Source organism: Pempheris klunzingeri, chromosome 14, assembly GCF_042242105.1.
Source record: "Pempheris klunzingeri isolate RE-2024b chromosome 14, fPemKlu1.hap1, whole genome shotgun sequence".
Lineage (NCBI taxonomy): Eukaryota > Metazoa > Chordata > Actinopteri > Acropomatiformes > Pempheridae > Pempheris > Pempheris klunzingeri.
The window spans coordinates 10,229,259-10,253,105 of NC_092025.1; the positions used below are offsets into that span (position 1 = coordinate 10,229,259).

At 41.3% G+C, this 23,847-nt stretch overlaps 1 protein-coding gene across 8 annotated transcripts in view; it reads right to left on the reverse strand.

Annotated features, from left to right (window-relative positions):
* Positions 1–1,533: 1,533 nt before the first annotated feature.
* Positions 1,534–23,847, reverse strand: part of phldb1a (pleckstrin homology-like domain, family B, member 1a) — a 32,902-nt gene continuing 10,588 nt past the window's right edge. For 3 of the 8 annotated variants that reach the window (XM_070843635.1, XM_070843634.1, XM_070843638.1), the window contains 21 exons: positions 23,637–23,762; positions 21,253–22,367; positions 17,060–17,296; positions 16,779–16,910; positions 16,480–16,617; positions 15,766–15,894; positions 14,516–14,671; positions 14,301–14,411; positions 14,100–14,189; positions 13,831–13,965; positions 13,302–13,424; positions 12,921–13,079; positions 12,551–12,691; positions 10,300–10,407; positions 10,130–10,208; positions 9,722–9,866; positions 9,278–9,368; positions 7,984–8,130; positions 6,897–7,116; positions 3,235–3,320; positions 1,534–2,540 (listed from right to left, as the gene is read on the reverse strand). In XM_070843635.1, the coding sequence (XP_070699736.1) occupies positions 2,400–2,540; positions 3,235–3,320; positions 6,897–7,116; positions 7,984–8,130; positions 9,278–9,368; positions 9,722–9,866; positions 10,130–10,208; positions 10,300–10,407; positions 12,551–12,691; positions 12,921–13,079; positions 13,302–13,424; positions 13,831–13,965; positions 14,100–14,189; positions 14,301–14,411; positions 14,516–14,671; positions 15,766–15,894; positions 16,480–16,617; positions 16,779–16,910; positions 17,060–17,296; positions 21,253–22,367; positions 23,637–23,762 (3,809 nt within the window). In that variant the 3' untranslated portion in view covers positions 1,534–2,399. The remainder of the gene's footprint in view (positions 2,541–3,234; positions 3,321–6,896; positions 7,117–7,983; positions 8,131–9,277; positions 9,369–9,721; positions 9,867–10,129; positions 10,209–10,299; positions 10,408–12,550; positions 12,692–12,920; positions 13,080–13,301; positions 13,425–13,830; positions 13,966–14,099; positions 14,190–14,300; positions 14,412–14,515; positions 14,672–15,765; positions 15,895–16,479; positions 16,618–16,778; positions 16,911–17,059; positions 17,297–21,252; positions 22,368–23,636; positions 23,763–23,847) is intronic. The other 5 variants (XR_011585413.1, XM_070843636.1, XM_070843637.1 and 2 more) reach the window with 5 other exon arrangements.

The following is a 23,847-nucleotide window of genomic DNA, read 5'->3' on the forward strand; positions in this document are numbered from 1 at the left end:
TTAAGAGAGGAACTTTCACTGGTGTATCAGATGCATTTAGTGAAGGCTTCTTTCATCTGCTATGTCTGAGCATGTGTGTGTGTGTGGGCATGTTCAGGGGTTGGGCAGGAGATTTTTTTTCTTTAATCTCCTAAATTACTCTGAACTCACATGTGGATATGAAAACTTATAAATTACAAATGTCGGCTCTGAAATTTTACGCAGGATGTATGCGTGGAAGCCTTTGACAGCTGATGCTACAAGCCTGCCCTCTTTGCCGAGAGATAACTCCATTTCATCACAGGTTCTGAGGTTGTTTTTCAGACAAGGTTAATATCTCCCATTAATATTGATAAAATACATGCGAGACCCGGACTAAATTTACAACCCGACTATGTTATTTGTGGTCTGAAGGCCTGGGGAAAAGGCTAATCTGCGCGTGTGAAAGTGAGAGGAGATCACCCCTGGCTCATTAATATTTCACCAACAATAAGGCTGGGTGTCACTCACGCTCATCACCACGGTAATGAGCACACACTGCCCTCTTAAAGATCTGTTTATTATTCAGCCGGGTGCACCACAGACACAAAGGTACTGAATGGCTCAGTGTGTGAAGATCTCTCCCAAGGTCAGAGAAGCAAATGGTCAATGAAGCCTCAGACAGATACAGTCCTCTCTAGTGTCTGAGCTGTAAGTAGGAGCCTTCACCTGCACTGAACTGACGGAGGATAATTCAGATGTTCATTTTAATAAATATTGCTAAACATAACATGTTTTTCACTTCAAACTGAGGGGAATTAAAAATTAACTTTTCAAGCGCTGAGTCTAATTGGTACCTGTCAGGGGCAAGGTGTGTTTCCATGATTATCCATGAGTCTGTTAAATATTCCAGTGATCCCTGCAATAAATTAATCACGCAGCTCGGTCATATGTTATCATCTATCAGCACATGCACCTCTCTACACACAATGGGAATATATTTTTATGAAGGAATTCATACAAGAACTTGTTTATGGGGAGTTTTTGCAAGATATCTTCTCCATGAGATGTTTTTTTTTTTTATTTTATTCTTTTTTTTTTTTTTTGCATGATTCTAAATTTCTCAATGTTGAATCATACATGTTAATTTCACTTCATGTTTTTTTATTTTCATGTGTTCTCCCCAGTGCAGGACGAGCCACGTAATTAATTAAGCCGCGGCAGAAATACATATATGAGATATTGTATAATTACAATATCTCTGCAGCAATATAATCAGAGCTAACAAGCCAGTTAGCTAATTAAACTACCTGACTGCTCTTATGTAAATAGAGACGTTGCATTGTCTTAAAGGGAACACCTATTGTGTGCTCTTATTTAGATGTGAATGCTAGGAGCTCATTAGGGCGTGCCAGAGTATTTAAAGAAAGCTGCTAATTACCAACTTGTTTTGCGAAAAACACTAATTAAGGAAGTGAGAACTGGTTTGTAACTGAATGCCCTCAGTTTAGCCAATTTGTCAGCGACAAACTAGTTTATCAAACAAACAAACCAACAGATGCATCATATATTTTTATTTATTAGATGTACATAGTAGTTTTACAACATCATTATAGGACTATAATTCATGTTTCGTTAAAATGCTAATAGTTTTTTTTGACATATTTACGTAAAATACAAACACATAAATGATGTGTTATCTGCTTGGATTAAAAGCCCTTGGAACAGTATATAGACTGATATTAACATTTGTATTGTAAAAATCTGACAAGAACATTACATAAAGTATTTGGCACCAAGTAATGTTTAATTGAATAAGTAATATATGACTCTTGAAATATTTTAGAATATTTGCTGCTTAAATTTGCTTACTCTTAATCTTTTGAAATATCAAGAGATATTTCTATCATCTGAGAAAAGTTAAACAAACTGAAAGGAAAAAAGTACAAATGTATCAAAAAGAGAGAAAAAAAAGGCATCAGTTAGAGTGATAACACTGCATGCATAGATCAGCTTCAACAGTTTGAGCTTATGTGTAGTAAGAAATGTTCCAAGTTCCTCCTGAAGCCTCAGAAATGATACTGTAATAATGAACAATACAGTTTGTTAACAGAATGTGATTGATCTAACTGAGAGCTCCCCTCTTAGATCCAGAGGCACGTTGCTCAAACTATTTTCCTTCTCCTGGTGGCTGAAAGATAAACACAAATTCTTTCAAAAGCACCTTTGTCAGTAAAAAAAGCCCTCATTTGCTCGAAGGCATCAGGCTTTTCATGAACGCCCCAGATTATTTGTCTCTTCAGATGTCCACCTGTTACACTCCATCACCCCCCCGTTCAGCTCCAGCTCCAGCAGGGAGCAGCTCAGGTTGGCTCGCAGGTGTCTGGGTGCTCGCTCAGTCCCTCATCCTCATCCTCCAAAACCTGTCGCCCAGTGGTCCCTCAGCTCATGAACTGCGTGTAGCCCTCGGCACCCGTTACTATGACATCCATCCAGATCCTCATGGCCTCCGGGGACGGGGCCACCATGTAGTAGAGGCGGTCGTGGGTTTTCACGCAGAAGGTCAAAGACGGGTTGGGGCTCTGGAGGATCACAGGGAGAGGGGGAAACTTTTTAGCATGCTGCACCTGTTGCATCTTTTTCCTCAGAGACATTTGACACAACAACAAAATATAACCGATTAAAACACAAATGGGCTGTTTTAACCATTTTGAGAGCCTGTAACACCTTTACATGACAAATTAATTCAAATTAAGAGGAGGAAAAAACCCCAACTTAATCCAGTTTGATATGAGCTGGATTTTCATGCCTCTAAAAATAGCTGCCAATTGAAAACACTCTAATTTTTATGCAGAACAGACATCCAATTTGGCAGGAGCACATTTTAATTATGATTCAAGGATTTAATTGCTGCTAACAAACTTCTCCAGTTCACATAAATTGTGAGTGACTGCAGAAATGTAACTTCATTCTAAAATGGGTATACTTACCAATTTAATACAAAGCAATGGGACACACATTCTATAATGGAGGATTGTTAAACTTAGAGCAAGTTCAAGATCCTTGCTCATAAATATATATATTTTTTAAATCAGTATTTAGAAAAACTTAGCAGATTTGTTCCTATACGAATATGTAGCAGGTTATTTTGGAATGAAACCCTTCTGAAATTATTCCACTGTGTTAATTTAAAAAATAATAAACATGCATGGAAAACATTATGAAATTGTAGATGAAGTTATGAATTGTCTGTAAAAAAAAAAGAGTGTTGGTTACCTTGGCGGCACTGCGTAGGTGATCGTAATAAACCTCCTCAATCGCCTGAAAGTAAATGAGCCCTTTCAGCTTGGTCTCGTGCTTGTCTGAGAGGGGAAAAAGAAAACATATTAGGATACATTACATTATGTCTTGTACTGATGCAAGACCTCTGTCAGCCCAAGCAGGAGACAGTACAATCAGCCAGTGATGTGGGGATGCATCTCTAACAATAGAAAGTCTATTTCAAAACAAATATTTCTTATCATTATCTGTAGCTGTAGAAAAGTACAGTAGATAGATTATCAGAAATATTATTTCATTTTACAAGATTGGGCCATTAAACACAAATAGCACAAAATAAGCTGTATGTTTTCCTTCTGTCTGTATAATATCTGTTTAGAAATAGACTACTTACAGAGAAGAATAAAAACCAAACCCAAAAATCATTTTTGTCAAACAGTGCACACAGAAAATGCAAACCCAATCTTTACAGATAAAGTGTGATTGGGTCTTATTGCACACTAACTTATCCAGGCTTCATTTCATCAAACAAACTACACAGATGAAAAGTACTTTTCCACAGGAAGTTGGCTGAAATGAAGAAAGTAGCAAGTTAATTTTAATGGCATGATTTTGATGACTATTTTTCTCTGCGTAGAAAATATGTGATTCCCCAGCGTTCTTTTTCCAAGTTCCTGCTAAAGCCAAGTATTTTTACTTTTGGACAAATGTTCCTCTGCCTCCTTTGTTAGCCACGACTTGAATGAAAACAGCCCAATAAGCCTTCAATTGCCCATAGATGGGAGCAATTCAATAGAGAACAACAGATTTTTTTGATGATGATTGTTTGTTGTAGCCTAATTAGGCTACCTTCAAGAGGAAATGTGTATCTTCTCGCTATTATAATTGTTCTTAATGTTGTTAGTTTCCACAAAAAAAAATCAAATCCTGCTCTAAAAGTAGTTTGCAGAGTAAAACAGAGGAACATAATCTCAAATCTAGATGGAGAAACCAGACACAAAAACAGCTTTAGAGGAGAAAGGTGTCAACTCTTTTTCCCAGCAACACATAAGCCATGAATAGGTATGAGCAGCACTGTGGAGTAAAACTTAATTAAAAGTGCAAGTCTATTTCAAGCTATGCCTGAAGTCTTTACCATCCTATTAATTTGACTTGTTTTCTTCAGTCGTACAGTCTGGATTGTCTCTGTGGTTTTTAAGCCTTTTTCCTGCCGGCAAGGCTCACTACTTGAGATCTTTTGTAAATCTTAAAAAAGAAATGCCTCTCTTTTGTAGATCAGATTTGATCTTTCAGGACAACACTTCCCTTCAAGCAGGTTAGACACTCTGTCCAGTCCTTTGGACTCTTGTTCTCTATTCAGAGAATATCTTTAAGCATTCTAAAGTCACTCTGTGCGCAGGAGTTTGGTAGTTATGTTTCACAAAGACCTGCGGATGAAGCTGGACCAGTGAATTTAGTAGCCATTTAAGTGTGAAGGACACTTTTCAAATACTTTTCTAATAAAATCTGTTCAAAGAGCTTCTGGATTCCACTTTTGTTCAGATAAACTGTGGTCTTTTTGTCTCTTTCATGCACACTGGAGCGGCCGGCTAAGAAACAAACATCCAGCAACAATTAAAAGCAATCTTTTGAAACACGTCTGACACTTTCTCCTGCTTTCCCTTCTCCATAAGTCAAATCTGCTTAGTAATGAGATAAATGTTTTTGAAATGTGAGTTTCGTTTTATTAGTCACGAACAAGCCAGGAGCTAGCCTCCTCCCCAAGAAAAACACATCCAGAGAAAGTATTGCATCTTATTTCATCACCATCATCACCATCATCTTCGTCAGGAGTAAGGGGGTGAAAAGGCTAGGCAAGTGAGTGGAGAGAGAGAGAGGAGTAAAGAGAACAGGGGCGACAGTAATGAAAATATCCTTCTATTTTGATTCTATTTTGAACTTGATTGTAAAATAATGTCTCAAAAACACGCTTGTGAATTATTCAGAAAACTAACTGTTCTCATTTTGAATTCAGGGGACAGTCTGATAAGACGCAAATTACAAACTGACTTCAGTTTGGACAAACAAGAACAAGGTGGAAATTTCAACTTAGTGCAGCTTTAATTAGTGTTTGGTTCCAGATGAATGAACGCTGGCTGGGACAGGAGTCGGGTTTTATTGAAAAACACGGCAAAGTGTGTGAAGTGTACCTTCCTCCGAAGAGCCTCAGCAATGCTGTCGGCTGAACTGAATAAATCAGGTCCCGGCCTGGTGTGTAGCGAGGAAGTTCTCCACCTAAAGGTCTGAGTTTATGAATTCATTTGAGTGGATTCTTAAGGGAGATAATTGGTTTTGATCGCTTTAATCTGAAGCCCTTTCTGTAAACAAGGCCCGAGACTTGAATTGAATAAGCCAAGCAGAATTTGGACACAATAGGACCCGTTATAAAGAATCCAAAATAGTTAATAAAAGTAACACAATTAGTCCTTCATCCTGTGAAGTCCTGTTGGTGCAGAAGGCTTTAAATAGTGTGTAACTTTCAGGACACAAATGTAAGAGGGAGGGATGTTTTTTGGACAGATCTTACAGGCTGGATGTGGTGTCAGCAGCTTTAAATAAAGCCAAGTCCACACTGCGCAGTCTGAGCAGCTGCTCCAAAAAACTAAAAAAAACATACCAACAAGAGGTCCGGCACTTTACTGTGTGTCACAGTAATGAGACTCACCAAATTAATAACACCACAGATTCCGTGCTTAGGAAAGTCTTTTCCAAACCTCCAAAAATATCTTACTGGCCCTGCTACCAGAGACAACCTGCTTTGAATGAGATTATGAACCTTTTTTATAAGCTGATAGGACTGTATTATTCTGAGTGCTGTGATTTGTCTGGTCGTTATTTGTTTTTGATTTTTAGGATATTTTAATGTAATTGTGTTTTGTGTTGTAGTATTTGTAGGTTGTTTTATTATAAGAACAACTGTTTATTTGCTGGTGTATTGTCCAGTTAGAGTATCAGGTGTAATCAGTGTGTTTTTGCTATTTCTGCTCTGATTAACGAACTGGTCAGTATTTTAAATGATATGCCTGAATAAATAAAGGCTGTTAATATCACTCTTCTCCTTTCCCTAATGGATGTTTTCTTTTCTGTGATTATTTTCTCATCATTTAAAGCCCCTTAAGGTTCCCAGGACCTACTGTGTGTGACACTGAGTGATCACTTGGCCTCTTCATCTGTCTTAGTATTTGCAAATGTTGAACTTAAGTTGCTTAATTAGTGTGTATTTCTATAGTGACACATCAGCTAAATCATCATCAAGTAAACAGGACACTGAGTTTAAAGCTAATAGGTGGGGATCACAGGATAGGTGCACTCTAAAAGTTCCCCATTCCCATTTTTAAACTGAACTGGGGATGACTGGTTTCCAGTACTGCTTAATACTGGAATGAACTGCAACACAACTTGAAGTCAAAGACAATCGTTCTTTTGCAGACATTTTTTATAACATTTGTAATTCTTTTCATTTGTGCCAAATCTGAAAAACATGGGATTTATGTCATCTTGTACAAAAAAGATCTCGCTATCAATAATATTTCCTGAATAATGAAAGCTCAACTAACTAATTATCCATAATTGATCAAATAAGCCCTCATATCATAGATTAAATGTCACTGCATCCTCACCCACGTAATAACAGAAGTTCCTCTTGAGACGGTCGAAAACGAACCAGCGTTTCTTCCATGATTTGATTTTGCCACCCATCTTCACCAGGTGGCCCTTGCACATCTTCTCTGTGAGGATGACGTAGGGACAGGTGTCGACGCTGTGGCCGGACGACTCCACGTGGGCACGCAGGTCAAACTCCTCCTTCCGGTTTGGCAGATAGCGTGTCATTGGACGGGCCTGTGAACAAAATGTTCCGCATTGCTTTAATGCTGCTAAATGAGTGGTGTGAGAAGATGAAGATGTGGGGATAAGTAGCAGAGCTGTTTTAAGTCTTTTGGCTTCAAGTCTCTGATCATTTTCCTTTTTTTTTTGTTATTTTCTACACTGTCCTTTCAATACATAGAGTTACTAAATAAACAGAAGGGGAAGGCTGTACTTATTTATTATATCATTTATTTTTTCATGGTCCTGGATTTTAACAAGTCAAAACTCGAGACCTCTGCTTTCAAGTGTCCAGTTCAAGTTTGGTCTTAACCCTGAATTAATCACCACTTGGAGACAAGTAGTAAACACTGACATGTAATATTTAATTCATATATAATTTGATACGTCTGACTTGTTAGCAAGCACTTGCATATTTTGGATAAAGTGATTTGGAGCCACGTCTTTCACATTACACATCGTCAAAATATTGATTTTAGCACCTTTAATTTGGACTCAAGAACAAAATCTTCAGCTCTGATAATAAGTGGAAGTGGGTGCATGTGTATTTGATGATTTGAGGATATTTGTTTACTCGTACCACAGACAACTGGTAATTAAATACACTCAGTCAAGATTATAGCTTTAATTATGTGTACATTATATGTTTTCGTGCACACCCCCCATCTATTTTTCTCTCTGTTCTTCCTCTCAAACTCTCCACCCTCCTTTCCATTCTCTCCCCTTTCTCTCCCTTCCCCAACAATCTTTGATCTTCCCATATACCCAGCCTCTCCTTAGTGTCTCGCCTCTCATCCTCTCCCCCAAGTCCCCCCCACCCCCACCCCCGCCCCCTCCTCCGTCTTCTTCCCGCCGCCCGTCTCCTCCCGCTGCTCCACTGACCTGGGAGAAGTGTTTCTCTCTCATCTTCACCTCCTCCTCCACCAGCCTCTGCCTGTGGGCCGTCTCATCCTGAAGCCTCCTCTCGGCCTCCTCTCGCCTCCTCCGCTCCTCCTCCAACATCTGCCGCCGAGTCTGCACCTCCCTCTCCTGGGAGCGTTGGGAGAGGAGAAAGAGGAACAGATGGAGAGAAGAGAGGAGAAAATAACAGGGGGAAAAGGGAGATGGGGACAATATGTAAATGGTAGGCAAATATTGCAATACAAAGTGAACGACTGTCAGAGGAGGCACATGAGAATTCAAGTCCCAATCCAGGGTTTTGTAAAATATATCCCTGAAGTCTGTATGCAGAAGAGTAAGCTTTGCTGATGTAAAATGATCCTTTGGAGCTTTCAGACACTTACATACAGGTCGACTTTGTTTCAACACGTAGAAATAATACAAAGGTAAACAAACAACTTCATTTCACCACATCTTGAGCTGAGGGATCACATGCTGCGTTTTTTATCCGTAAAACAAGAGAAACACGAGACTCCTTCGACAATTCAAAGTTAGTGTTCATCAACTTTCAGGGGAACTGGTGTATTTGGTGATGATATGATTATATCATGTTACTGTTTTACAAAATCCATAGTCCAAATTAATGATTTCATTCTGCTTGGAACTAAAAATGAAGTTTATTGCAATGAAGATCAATTTGATTATCTTATATATGATCTGTATACATTTGCCATATGATAGTACTGTTTAGAGTGCAGATCCACTTCATCCTCACTGCAGGAAAAAGGTTAAATATGTTCCATTAGAACGCATTCATTCACGCCAGAGGTGACGTGATGACTTCAGGTTTACCAGTTGAAACTATGGCTGTAACTAACGATTGTTTTTATCATCGACTGATTCATCTGCCAATCTTGATGAATTTGTTTAGAAAATGTTAGAAAATAGTGAAAAAATTGTGTTATAATATCCCACAGCTCATGAAGATGTATTCAAATTGCTTGTTTCATTTCATTCAACTGTCCAAAGCCCAAAGATATTCAGTTTTCTATCAAATGCTGCACAAAAGCAGCAACTCTTCACATTCGTGCTTGAAAAATGACTTAAACAATAAATCAATTATCAAAATAGCTGCTGATTAATTGTCTGTTGAGGGACTGACTGATTAATTGACTAATCGTTGCAACTCTAGTTGAAACTTTAAATAAACTGGAAGGAGATGAAGTGTGAGAAGTTGCAGGATAACTGATGTTAATTGATGTCCTCATAGTCTGCAGCACTAATGTTAGGAACTCACTCGGTTCTCAATCAGCCTGGCTTTCTCCTGCTGCGCCTCCTTCAACATCTTCTCCATCTCCTCTATCCTCTGGGCCTCTAACCCACAGGCGCTACAACACACAGAGGAAAGGAGTGTCTGATGACATGGCTACGACAAGGCCTGCGATGAAAAAAAGTGTGCAGACATGCCTGGAAACCAAACACTGAAAACAGTAGAGAGGAAGACAAAGGTTTCTTCATGAGCAGCAGTAAACTGAGTCTTTGAAGTCCTAACTTCATGAAACACTGAAAACTTGAAGAGGTTGGCATGGCAACAGCCAGTGTACTAGCAGTCCCGGGAGCAGACATGTAACAAAACATGTTGTCACGGGAACAAAGCACAGTGACCTTTCTCCTGGGAGATGGGGCAGACTTGAGTGTTCCCATGGAAACAGAGCCAATTGCTCATTTTCCCGTCTCTCACCTTTCTGGGGTACAGGCGGAGTTGCCGGTGGAGACGCTGGTCTCCATGCTGTCTGAGCTCTCGAGGCTCAGGGTGTCGTAAGCTTGGTTGCCACTCGGTGGCGACTGATGGTGCAGGATGGAGTGATGGACTGTGGGAGACAGATCTGTGAAGAGAGAGGATGCAGACACAGCTGTCACAGACTTACAGTGCCCTCTACTGACAGTGCCAAGTCATTGATACTAATTATATTATAATCATTACGATCAATTAAGGGAAGTAGACCTGACACACTGGTGATTAGATGCTCCCACAGACTTTAAAGAGCAAGAGGCCACAGAGATGAGATGACCACAGCTGTGCAGACTTTAATCTGCCTAAAAGGTGAAGCCCTCCGTGTGCTGCATAGATAAGATGGAAGTCAAGTACCTTTGGTCTGCAGAGCCAACTGCCTCCTGGAGTCCATGTCCAATGGGTTTGACATCTCTCTCAGCATTAACTGTAACCCCTGACAAACAGAGAGAGAGCATACACAATTAACCACTTAGAATATATATTTTTTTTTTTATAATTTGCATGTGTTAAACTGACATGGTCACCTTGGTGGATGCATTTTTCTCATGAGCGACACTGCTAGAGTGCAGTGGGACTGCGGCGCTGCATGATGCTGCCTGTCCAACCTCGCCATCTGATTTGGACTTCAATAGCTGAGAGAAGAAAGATTAGTTCAGTATCTTTTTCCCCCCTTGAGGAGGAAGTGGAAGAGGAACTGCTTTTGCTTGAAAACAATCCCCACCTCTTCTACATTCCTTTCTCAGTCTGGCACTGGCAGACTCTTTGAAAAAAACAAAACTGAACAAAATTTTGGTTTTGATTTTAGCTTGTGGTTTAGTTTACTGCACTTATGCACAGTATTTATGTATAATTTTGAGGTGAAATGAGCAACATTAAAGCAATTCACACATTAATGCAAAATGCATCATTTTGAAAACAAAATTCCTGCATAATAAATATTTCTATCTTTGGTACATTATGACTACTTTCATGACACACTTTTGTCCTTTAAGTTTGCTAAGTTGGCTTTTCAGGGCCGAGATGAGAAGTTGAACACAAAGACGCAGACCAAGGGTTGAGTTTATTCTTCATTTGAGGAATACATGAGACAATCTATATGCCACACATACAGTGACATGCAAAAGTTTGGGCAGCCCTCGTCAAAATTTCTGTTAATGTGAACAGTTAAGCACATGGAAGATGAAATGATCTCCACAAGGCATAAAGTTAAAAATGAAACACTCTTTTCAATATTTTAAGCAATATCAGTGTATTATTTTTGTTTTGTACAATTTTAGAGTGAAAAAGGGAAAGAAGCACCCTGCAAAAGAATGGGAGAGCTCTCAGATAACTTTGACCAAGGTATCAGACCTTAATTAGCCTGTTAGGGTCATGGCTTGTTCACAATCATCGTTAGGAAAGGCCAGGTGGTGCAAATTTCAAAGCTTTATAAATACCCAGACTCCTCTAACCTTGTCCCAACAGTCAGCAGCCATGGGTTCCTCTAAGCAGTTGCCCAGCACTCTGAAAATAAAAATGATTGATGCCCACAAAGCAGGAGAAGGCTATAAGAAGATAGCAAAGTGTTTTCAAGTACCCATTTCCTCAGTTTGGAATGTAATTAAGAAATGGCAGTTAACAGGAACAGTGGAGGTCAAGATAAGGTCTGGAAGACCAAGAAAAATATCAGAGAGAACTGCTCGTAGGATTGCTAGAAAAGCAGCAGGCCCTTTTTCCTTTTCTGTTATTTTGAAAATGTAAAAGATGAAAATAAAAAAATGAGTTTGTTTAAAATATAAAGGGAATGTGTCATCTGTAACTTTATGCCTTTTGGAGATCATTTCATCTTCCACTTGCTTAACTGTTCACATTAACAGAAATTTTGACCAGGGGTGCCCAAACTTTTGCATGCCACTGTATATACTCAAACTGACATTCACTCTAGGCCTCCTTAATATCAACACCAGATTGAAGCATAGGGTTGAAACATCAACAACACATACATAACTTATCAGACATACTAACAGTATACATCTGCTTGTATAAACTATGCTGTGCATATGTCTATAAATTACCATGTGAGAGTGTGTGGTCTAACTACTAACAAAGCTTTCCTTAAAATTTTCAATGCAGAACGTATACTTGTAACAGTATTTTTACACTGTGGTATCTGAGCACTTCCTCAACCACTGCATCTGGAGCACATAAAGTCTGAATGCTGAGAACGATCTCATCTGAACAAATGAACTGGACGATGATGTCTTTGAAATGTTCTCTACAAGAATAAAGCTATATTTTTATGTTAGCTGTTAAATTTAGTGTTTCTCCTGTCATACTGTCTGGATGTCAAAATAAGAGAAATTATCTTGGATGCCATGGATCTTTGTGACTCAGCACTGACTGGCCTCAACTTTGCTGGAAAGGACTTTCTTTTGCAGTTCACAGTGGGTTTTTTTTACAAGAAGTTATGACATCCCTTACTTTATACCTGCAGGATCAAGAAAAGAATTTCACAAACTGTAGCAAAGTTCCTCATTAAACCTTTAATGTCTCACTGCTCAAAGCTTCAACTACTGTCCCACTAAACATTTTTGGCAGAAATAAAGGTTGTCACCCTGTTTGGCTTTGTCCACTAGGGGGCCTCCTACTCATAAGAATACAGAGAGTTGATTTAGTCGACAATGCATCTGGCCTGCTGTTAGTGCCCTGCACCGCAGTGCGACTACTAACTAACTAATGAACTAAAAACCGACCAGGAGAGCAGAAAGTAGTGAGTGCAAGGAGTGGAAGATTTACCTGCCCCTGTCTGCGTGCGGAAAAAGACTTTGCAGGCAATGGTGGAGGACATGATTGAGGCTCTCCAGCAGCCATGATGTCCTGGTACCAGCGCTCGAGGTTAATAGGAGGCATTGTGTTCCTGCTCAGCTCAGGCTGGCTCTGAGGTGATGAAAAGCATCCAGCCAAATGAGGGGAGAGCAGTACAGCAACAGCATCAGGGCCAGAAGCATCATGCAGGGAGGAAAAGATAAACATGAAACAGAAATATCAAGCTGAGATAGCTGCTTCAGAAAGTGGTCAGTGGGAGGCTGCAGTGTTGAAAAAACTGAATAGTGTTTTCAGAAAAAAAAAAAAAAGGGAGCCCACCAATTAGGAAAGAATATCAAACCTGTGCAGTGAGAAAGGAGGAAGGACCGTACGCAGTGGAGTGGTATGAGAAGGTGGATTCAGAGGAGGCAAGTTGGAATGATGGAACAGAGGAGGAAGTGGAGGGATCAACTCTCTGCACCCCAAAGATCTGGCTCAACTGGTTGACTGTGATGTACTCCTTCCCCCAGACAACCAGTCAGCACAGAGAAACAAAGGACACATATACATTTACAGAACAGGAAGAGAGAAGAAAATGGAAAAAAAAAAACATTAAGAATCTCCATCTATATTAAAAATAGTTTGAGATATTGTCAGTGCGCTTAGCTGGGAACAGTATTTAGAACATTGATAAGTCTTAGACACGTATAGAAATATGGCAGAGAGCAGGCAGGGTGTCTACCTCGCATGGCAGAGCTGGAGCTACAGCGAGGGAGAGGCAGTGAAGAGCGGCAGGGGAGGAAGGGTGAGGTTGCATAGAAGCATTTCCATACATCTTATAGACATCAGAGAGCCTGAGGTACTCCTGCATCGACAGCCAAAACACGAGGATAAGATGGGTGAAGACTGCAACAGTTAAGACTTAGACAGTCATGCAAAGATGCAGAAAGCAAACATGTGTGGCCATCAAAACTTACTTGGTCTCAATCTTTGAAATGAATATTAATGGTAGTCGCTTTACAGTTTAAGATCATCCTCAAAGTTTTTTTCTTTTTGCATCATCTAGCTCACGATGTTAGTTTATGTCGTAGGAAACATGTCTCCTCCAATGCTTCAGTTCCAGATACTGCGGCATAACCGCACAGTTTGGAGGTATATAGGGAAAGGCAGCAACTCCACCTACCAACATTCACACTGCAACGTGCACACTGCAGCACAGGCATTTGGGATCTGTTAGGTTTGGTTACAAAGAGCATTTTGTTGAGCTTTACCTCTTGTAGCCTAACGGGACAGAGTTCAGGGGAGGGGATGTGAGAGGAGGAGAAGGAGGCAGAGGAGGGACAGGGGCTATGAGGAGGAGGATCGCCCACGTAAACAAGGTCAGGTTCGCTGATGTGAAGAGACTCCTGTTTGAAAAGTTCATCTACGTTACAAAAGAAAAATCCACTTGGAGGGAAGTTTTTTGTTTTTCGCAGAGCTTCTCCTCCACCTTAATAACCACAGACGGTTGTGATATCATACCTCACATGTTCCTGCTCACCTCTTTCATGCTGCTGTTGGGCTTTGGGAAGTTTCTCCCTCCTGTCAGGCTGTGGTACCTCTTCTCCAGGGAACACAACCTGTCTTGCTCCTAAAAGGCAAAGCCAGCATGGACACAGCTTGTCACATCCATGTATCACTATCATGAATTAAATACATGCCCACGGTATAAGGTTAGGTGCATTTTCACTTAAAGGCTAACCTTGTGTAACAGCTGCAGAACCACTGTCCTGTCTTGAACCATCTTCTCGCAGTCTCGAGCTGCCTGTAACCCCAGCTGCTTCGCCTGAGCTTCCAGAGTGCCCACCTTCTCCTGAAAATCAACCAGTTTCTTGAAGTCACGCTGGCATATAATCTCATGTCGACGATCATATTCTACACACATGTGTGCGTTCTCTGCCATCCACGTGTCCCCACCTTCCTCTTGGCCACACTGCAGTGATACTCGGCTCGCTCTTGGAGAAGCTGTGAGGTCTGAGTGTCCTTCCTCTCCTCCAGGCTGCTCTCCTCCTCCAGCTGGCAGAACTCCAGCTCCTCAAACTGCTTGGTCCCAGACTCCAGAGCCTCAGCTTTCTGTCCACAGAAGGTTTTACATGCAGGTTATTCACACTGTTTGAAATGAATCAAACAAAAAGTATTAAAAGACAAAGCTGGCAATTTTCTATATTCTTTACTGTTAATAAAATCCCATGAAAAGACCAAAACCAACAGCAATTAACTAGTGCTGTCTGTGTATCCACAGACTGATTTATTCTACCCACGTTGACGTTGATCAGTTGTTTTAACGAAATGAAACTAGACATTCTGATTTTGAAGAATTACATCTTCTACTGGAGAGTTTTTCTGTTTGATTCTGTTTGCCTAATACCTGATGCTCGCTCATGTGGGAATTCTTGAATCCTTAGTTTTGAGTTCTTGAATCTTTGGGTCTCTCTCTCAATTAAAGACTTTGGTCTAAACCTGCTCTTTGTGGAAAGATAATATTTGTTTTGGTGCTATATAAATCAAGATTGATGGATTTGATCGACATCCTCAATAGCAACTGATGGAGAGGTTTGCAAGTATTGAAAATGGCTCGACACATTGTTGGGTTTGGAGTTTTCATGGGATTTGTTCATAGTATTTGTTTTAGGATTTGTTCACAATAAGAAAAAACAAACACCAGACTTATTGTTTAATGAGCATGCTGTAGTGGCCAAAATGTCACAGCATCAAATCTGACAGTGCTCTGTTTGTAAACATTAGTGCTTGTGTGTGTGTGTGTGTGTGTGTGTGTGACTTGAATCATTCATGGTAAAAGGCATGCAAACTTTTTTAGAGCAAAGCTGTTAATAACATTATGAATTATTACATTATTGCATTTCAAGCATCCAGATTGAGGGAAGAGCAAAGATTAAGCAGCAGTTTAAAATGCTGCTGGAGTGGCAGAAGCGTTGCCTACTGTGTACTCACACTTACAAATGGCGCCGACAAAATGTATATGTTTAGATAATGAAGGGCAACAGCAGAAAAAAAGGGAAAAAGCACATTCTGCAGTAGCTCTGAGTGCTTCAAAACAGAGTCAGTGTTACGTCTGTGGCCGTTTCTGTGCAGATCTTACACTACTGTGGTATTTGGTATATCATAACTCACTGTTGCCAGCCAGTGGGCTGCGTGAGAACACTGACCCTGCTGAGCTGCTCCTGTAACTGTTCCCTTAGAGACAAGGGGCACTTATCAAACTGCCTCTTCAGCTCATTGTACTCATTCCTCTGCTTTTCCAGGACCTTCCGCTCAGCCGACACATTAGCCCTCCCCTAAAAACACATAGAAACACACACACACACATACGCGCAGTTCGGTCCGCATTCACACACACATACACATCACCCCAGGGAGAAACAAAAAAAAAAAAAATCACAGATAACTCAAATCCATGCAGCCAAGCTTTAAAGCCAACAGGCCAAGGCAGTTAAAGTATTAGAGGATTGAAGCAGAAGTTAGGTCGGCAGGTTAGGGTTTGCAACGCTTTACACATCTGTGAGAAATATAAAAAGGTATATGCACGTCTGTATTAACATTTTAGTGATGGTCATATCCAGCTAAAAGCCTGATACATGTAAGTAAGATTCAGCTGCTGTTGTTTTGGTCTTTTTAAACACAAGAACACTTCAGAGAGAAAACAGCTTGGACAGACAGCTAATAAATAAGCAGTGCAAGTCAGTTGAGATCTGAGTAAAAGGTCTATAGATACTGTATATCTAGACTGCACATTCGAGAAGGAGTGAGATTTTCTATACTCAAACACAGATGTTCAAGAACATCTCCAACATTCACGTGCAATGGCTTCGAGCAAACAGACAGTGTTTCCTCAATCACATTGTTTTGCCGTGGCTGCCCACCTTGTCCTTCTCCTTCTGGGTGGCCTTGTCCAGCTGGCTGAGTTTGAGCTGCAGCTGAGCGATGATTTCATTTTCAGCCTCCACCTGCTCCTGCTCTGCCCGCCTCTCTGCCTGCAGCAGGGCTTGCTCCATCTCCACCTAGGGACAAATGTGGAGTCAGAGTCCACAAACCACAAAGTGCAGGCAAGCTGAATCGATACTGAAACAGCCTCCGCTCCTCTCACTAAAAGGGAGTCGTGTCAAGCATACAAGATAAAATATTTCATAAAGAGTCTGTCTGCTTGTGTGTGTGTGTTGACCTCCTGTTTGGTCTCTTGTAGCTGCTGCTCCAGTTCACTGACTCTCTGCTTCAAGTCATCGACCCTGGCCAAGATCCTGGTCCTCTCCTCCTCTATGTAGACCTGCTCCTGACCAGCTAACAGCTCTTCACACTGTGGGCAGATTTATATATATATATATATATATATATATATATATATATATATATATTAAACAATGTGTTACAATATTCCTAATCAGAAGAAAAATTGGTCTAACGCGTCTTTCTCTCCACACTCACACGCCTGCATGTGTTTCTTACCTCTTGATGAGTGCTCTCTGTGCTGCTGGACTCCTCTCTCTGGGTCTCCTCATCGTTCTCTCTCGCCCTCTGGGGTCTGTCTACTCCCTGAAGGGACAGCCCCCGTCCTGTGTCCGGGCAGGTTCCTCCAACACCCCCCAGCGACCCACTGCTCACCACCCCGGCCAGCTCCATAGCGCTGTCCTCATGATTATACTCCGCACACAGATTAAGGATGGTCTCCAGCCTCTGTCGCTCCTACAGAGGAGATGTAAGACGTAAGCATGCTGTCCTACATTATAGATCATACTGCAGATTAGCTCCAAGTGTCCTTGTGTGACATTGTCCCATTTAGGCAGCTGTCCCTCAGCCACTGGCGCGGGACAACTGCAACCTGATAGCAGGAGGGCAGAAGCCGATGTAGTTTGTGTATCAGGAGGGGGGCTCATACTAAAACCTATCAGAGCTAAAGCTGTTCATGAAAGTATCTAACAAACTGAAGAATAAATGTAAGTAAATGTGGATTTCTTTTTTTACTTTCTGTTCAGAGTTGCTTTAAATCTGTATTTCTTTAACATGGCTCCAACATGTGGCCAGTCTGTTTTCTCTCATCACTCCAAACAATCAGATGCTTGCTTTAATCTATAAAAAATAACAGCAAATAATGTGGAACAATAGTTTAGGAATAGAGCACGACTAGGGTGTGCATCTTGCTGAGGTATTGTTGTTTCCACAACCACCATCCGACTTGTTGTCTGGTATTTAAATTGTTCAGGCTGTTAAAATAACCACATCAACTCTGTCATGAGCAACTTTAACTGCAAGATTTACACCTCAGACAGTTGTTTATGCTGTTCGACATGTTAATTCCTTGATGAAAATTAGCAATGCCATTAAATGTGAAAGAACATTTAACTGAACTTCAGAGTCGTAAACTGGCAGGTTAAGTTAATTATGGACATGATGACACAAATAAAGATCTATGATCAATTGGATATTTGATTAAACAGATTAGAGCAAAAATTCAACATTTTTGGAAAAGGGTTTATTTGCTCTCTTCCTGAGGGTTAGATGAGAAGATCATTACCACTCTCAAACCTAACCCTAACCTGAAATTTAAGGCTACAGTCAGTAGTCTGTTAGCTTAGCTTAGCATAAAGACCGGAAACAGTGGAAAACTGCTAGCCCGGCTCTGTTTGAAGGTAACACACATTTTTGCAACAGGTATTAAAGTGGATCTAACTTTCAGAGAGAAGGGGAATTACTGTAATTACCAAAATATTGAGCATTTACTTTATCTTAAAATTGCAGCTCATTAGAAAAAATTTTAGTAACACTGAAATAAACCTACCGTATCTGTCTTATTATTACTGAGATGTTGCAGTTAATTTGCATTTACAATATTTGTGCTTCATGTTTCACCACAGTAATCCTTTAAATCAGCCAGAAATGACTCAGAAATTGAAATATTTGGATTCTGTTGGACTCTTTTCTGTAAAACTGATGCTAAAATTAACTTTTCTATGACGTCTCTTCCTCTCCAGCTATGCCCTTTACGTTTGCTGAGAGATTAAGTGCAGTGTGGGTTTTCAAAGAGCACAGTTGACCATGTTTGTAGGTTGGGTTCAGTACAGTGAGATAAAAAAACCAACCTCCTGCATAGCTGTGCCAACTGTGCCAAGAGCACAGTGAGCCAAATGTAGGTTATTCTTTTCACAGGGAGGAAATCCTCTCTTTGTCTCTCATCTATAGGTCTACTGTTTATCATTTTTTGTCTGCTTTTTTCAAGGCTGCAATACCAACAAAATTAAGAACCTAGTCCATAACCCCAAACATAGTTAAGCGCATACCAACAAGTTTATCACTGAATTAATTTTGTGTGGGAATTACACACCATTTAAACACTGCAACAGAAAACAGGAGGCATAGAGGGGCCCTGATATGATGGAGCTTCAGGATTAATAATGCAGGGCCTCTTTTAAAGGAATAGTTACACTTATTTGAAATTCAGTCATTCTCTTGTTAAGAGTTACATTAAGAAGGCAATACCACTCTGATGTCTGTGTGCTAAATGTGAAGCTTCACCACTACTCTGGGAAACAGCTAGCACCACTAAGGTTCATCACTTAAAATGTTGTATGTCATTTGTTTAATCAAAGCTTGGTTAAGAACTGCCAGACTCCACTGACAAAAACAGTCATTTTACCTTACATAACAAGGGATTTGCTGGTCTAATTCCTGTGACTTTGGTGTTTTAACACATTAGTTCAGATGCAAACTAACTAACTGGCCAACACTGAAGTCAATGGAGTCTGGTGACTGCTTCTGGTCAAACAAAAAGGATCTTACAGATCTATTTCTGTAGGGATTCATGTAAAAATAGGGCCCGGGTTTAAACATAGCTATACTTTAATGTGGTCATAGATGTGTGTTATGTTACTTTATTAACATAGTGTTTATATGTATTAAATAAACCACTATCATTCTGTATTTGTCAAATACCAGCAACATAGCAAACAAAACAAATCTCACATTTTCAGCTTACAGTTAAATAATTGTATATTTTTGTGGGCTTACAGGCTTAAAAGAAGGAAATTCCAAACATGGTTCACAAGCCAAACACCAACCAAAACATCCTTGGTATCTGTTTTTTTTATCTGTTAATGTATCTGCAGAGGGACTGGTACATTTTCTACACATACTGGATTACTCAGTGCTTACAAGTAGCTTTGACAAGCACGCACATGCTATATCCACAGCAGTCGAACCCCTATCAGTCCAATTCAGATACATGTTGTCTCTTATTTGTTACCAGAAACCTTTTGCTTCTTGAAATAGTCTGTGGACATGGAGGGCCGGGAATTACCCCCTCCTCCCCCTATCGTCCCTTCAGCTGTCAGAGGCAGGCTGGAGTGGGGGCTGAAGAATGGTGGAGGGGGCGGCTGGGGGATGTGGGCTGAGGATGGATAACAAGTATGTAGCATCGATATAGTGTGGGTACGAATAAGAAAGAGCCGCCAGTCAACCAGGGGCAGCTTTGAAAGTAAAAGCCACTCGTCCTTTTGATAAATATAGTGTTGAGCAATAACCAGCCACGCCCTCCGCTCTGGACCTTGAGACTTGTGGAGGAATGTTCACCCCGTGTTACTCGGGCCACATGGGCTGACGATGCCAGTAATGCTCTGGGGAGATGAGCTAGTGGCTGTATGCCAGGAGATTTAGACAAGATATCTGAATGCAGACATAGTGTCTGCCATGCCAGCAGTCTCAGCACCCTCTCCACTTAACTCTGTGCATCTCCTTTAAAAATATGGACTTTGTTCACCCTATAGTGTTTGTCCTCAACTGTCCAGTGTTGTTTTTATTGCTGTATGGTGAAGTCAAAACTATTCTTTCATATTAAGAATAATATAGTTCCTAATTAACCAACTAGCTAACTAACTATTCTTAAAGGAATAGTTCGACATTTTGCAGGACTACCTGCACTTCTATAGCTCACTAATCAACATGTTCTTCCGCAAAAACTAACTGCAAAAATGATTAGGTTTACATGTAAATAGAAAAGATAAGCATAGCTTAGTTTAGCAAAAAGCCAAACAAACAAAAACTGTATAAAACTTGTCCTTTGTACACTTTTGTACAGATTAAATAAAAAAAAGTTCATTAGTGACCTTTTAGTGGGCAATTTTTTCACCTCCAGAAAAGGCTAGGCTAGCTGTTTCCCCCTGTTATCCACTACCATGTCCCTGAACGTAATCATGTGTCTAGCGGAGTAAGTTCACAGTTATTTTTCCCAGAATTTGGCAGAGATATAAATGCCCAAACAAAAAAGAGTGAGCGTTGGACATTTGTCCCCAGAAACACAAATCCTTATGTTGCTCCGTGTCTGCTGGATGTTTAATAAAAAATGCTAACAGTTTGTACGCCCGGATACAGCTGTGGCTCTGTACCTGTCAGCTTGTTCTGATGTTTTTCTCCAAATTGGGCAAAAAAGTTTTCTTGTAGATTTAAAATATATACAAATTCCACTCATACACAGGATATAGAGCAAACAAACAGTCATGGAGGACAAACCAGAGCAGCAAATGTTTTCTTTATAACTTCCTAAGTGAAGTTCACATCAGCATCCAGATTTGGACTGAACCTATCGTACTGAAATGATTTCCTACTCTTATATCTACTGTGAAGTCACATCTAAAGTGCTGATCACTCACCAGTTTCTCCATCTCCTGCTCCCGCAGCCTCTCCTCTCTCTGCCAGCGGTGGTACTCCAGCAACTCGTCCTCATTGTCACTGATCTCAGAGATGCTGTTTTTGCGTTCCCGGGTGTATGGTTTTGTAAGACTCTGTTCCTTGCTCGATGATCCTGTCATGGTCATGCATGGGGTCTTTCTTTGGCTACGAGGGCTAGAAAAAGGAGACGACCCAGACAGAGAGCCCAGGCCTGAAACAATGCCACTTCCCAGGCTGGGCCTCAGCTGTCTGCCCCCAGGCTCCTTCTCCGGCCCAGAGAGTGATGATGGACTCTGGGCATACAGTGCCCTCATGGCCTCTGCTTTTGAAGGAGCTATGAGTTTGCGGTGGCCCTGGGGGCTCTCAGGGACGGGTTTAGCTGTGAAGCCCAGTGAGGCAGGGGAGGAAGTCGAGCCCTGTGATCCTGGTGTCCCTCTGCGGGACAAGTAAGGACTGAGAGGAGGAAGTTCCCTCAGGCTGGTGGACCCTGGTGGCTCTGGAGTCCTGAGCCTCTGAGGGACGTCTACATGAGACAGGTGCTGATCTCTCATAGGACTGGGGGATCTCTTCTGTAGGGAAGAACCTCTTACTTGAGGGCTGGATGGAGCTGTGGGGGAGAATTTAATGGGGGATGGTTTGTGGCTTGAGTTTTCTGTGCTCTGTCCTGACCCCCTGCTAGGTGGTGTTGGGCTTGATGTGGCTCTTGCATTCCTTAGAAGCTTCGGGCTGTCCTGGGCCCTCTGACCACCTCTAGCACCGCTTGAGGCCACAGAGAGTGAGGTCCGTGGATGGGGGACAGGAGTGTGGTTGGAGTGTGGTTGAGCCGCCCTGGCAGGTACTGAAGGGGTTTTGTTGCCAAGGTTCTGGCCCAGAAAGCTGCTACTGTTTTCATAAATGGAGTCATCTGTCATGGAGCCGTTTCTCCCATTGAGCATGTTTGGAGGAGAGGACCGATGTGTAGGCAGTTTACCAGATCCCGATGACGATGAGGGCTTCAGCACCAAAGAGTCCTGGAGGTTCCCTGCTATGTTATTAACTTTGGAGTCTCCGTTGCCTGGAAGAGACTGATGGTTCCCGTTCAGGACACTGTAGAAGTCTGTGAAGCGAGACAGAAACATTCCTGCTGTGTAAAGGAAGTGGAAAAGACAGTTGCAAAAACACACATAAACAGACACAGTGGGAGAGGGATCTGTTGTGTGTCATCTTTGTCCTATTGACATCCACCCCACCTCAGGTGAGTGCTGCAGGACAAAGTGGGTAACCCATAAAAGGGAAAATGCACATGCCCCAGTCCGTCGTTGCACACACATTCACACACAGTCTCTGTGGCCCACTTTAAATAGTGATACATGTCCCTGAGCCCATGCACTTCTGCATGAACCAACCCCAGCAGTCTGGATGTGGTGCTCCTCAGTTGTGGTGTAATCCTACAGGGATCTGGAGCTGCTAAATATAAAAGCTGCAGCCGTGTACCTCATTCAGAGCTGATGAAATCAGGGCCTGGTCAGGAAAGAGTGGGCCATACACACTGGGCAGGGTGTGGTGGCGCTTACTGTACAGTTCAGGCACTTACAGCCAAACCAGTAAGGTCAGAGGAGAATAGATTTTAAATATCATCAACAGCACAAGGCAGCGGCCGCAGCGAGCAGCAGGCCAGAATAATATAACGCCATGTGAGTGTAACTGTATAAAGAAAGATTACAACAATCCCCTGTCACAATGGTGTCACACTTTGAGTGAAAACCACAGAGTTTAATGAACTAGATCACAATGTAGGCCACAGATAATTAGTCCTGAACAAGCTATTTCTGCATCCAGTCAAGGATAATGACCAACATTTTAGTCAACTGTGCTGGAGATATGAAAATCAAGAGCTGGTAAACTTAGTGTCACATTTGAGAGGAAACTTTTTTTTTTTAACATGAAAATGTCAAAAGTCATCCAGTTCTACGCTTTACATGAAACTATATAAGGGATCAAGTGTTTATGTACATTTTTTATCATTATTGTCATCTCAGTAACTGTTTGGTAGGATGTAAAACATTGCTCGTCTGAGCCACAAATCATATAGTTTGACCAAATCATACAGTTTGACCACAATATGTGTGATCCTTGTTCAGCATTAAGAGGAGGTTATGCAACCTCTTGAATTTTACACTAAGGTAGAAGGAATCCAACTGTGGCTAAATATCCATCAGCCCAAAGCATTTGCTCTGCCCAGAATAGCTGCTGAGGAAACTGTGCAACCTTCATGCACACAGTTGTCACTGACCAGCTTATTTCTGTGTCCGTGATAAGTTATCATGACTAACTGTGTGAACTGACTATGTATGGTGCTGTATGATTATCACAGCAGCGTCTTTACCGGTAGGATGAGTTCTTGTGGTGCTCAGTCCTTGGCTCCCTCCAGGCAGCATGCTCTTCATCCGCAGGGCCTCCTCTGGATGGTTGAAGCGGAAAAAGGCGGACTGGCCAAAACACAGCATGCACCCTGTTAGGAGAGAAGGTACGTAGGTTAAAAAAAACTGTCAGCAATGTGTTAGTTAACATCTTCAAACACAAAAGTATTAACACAC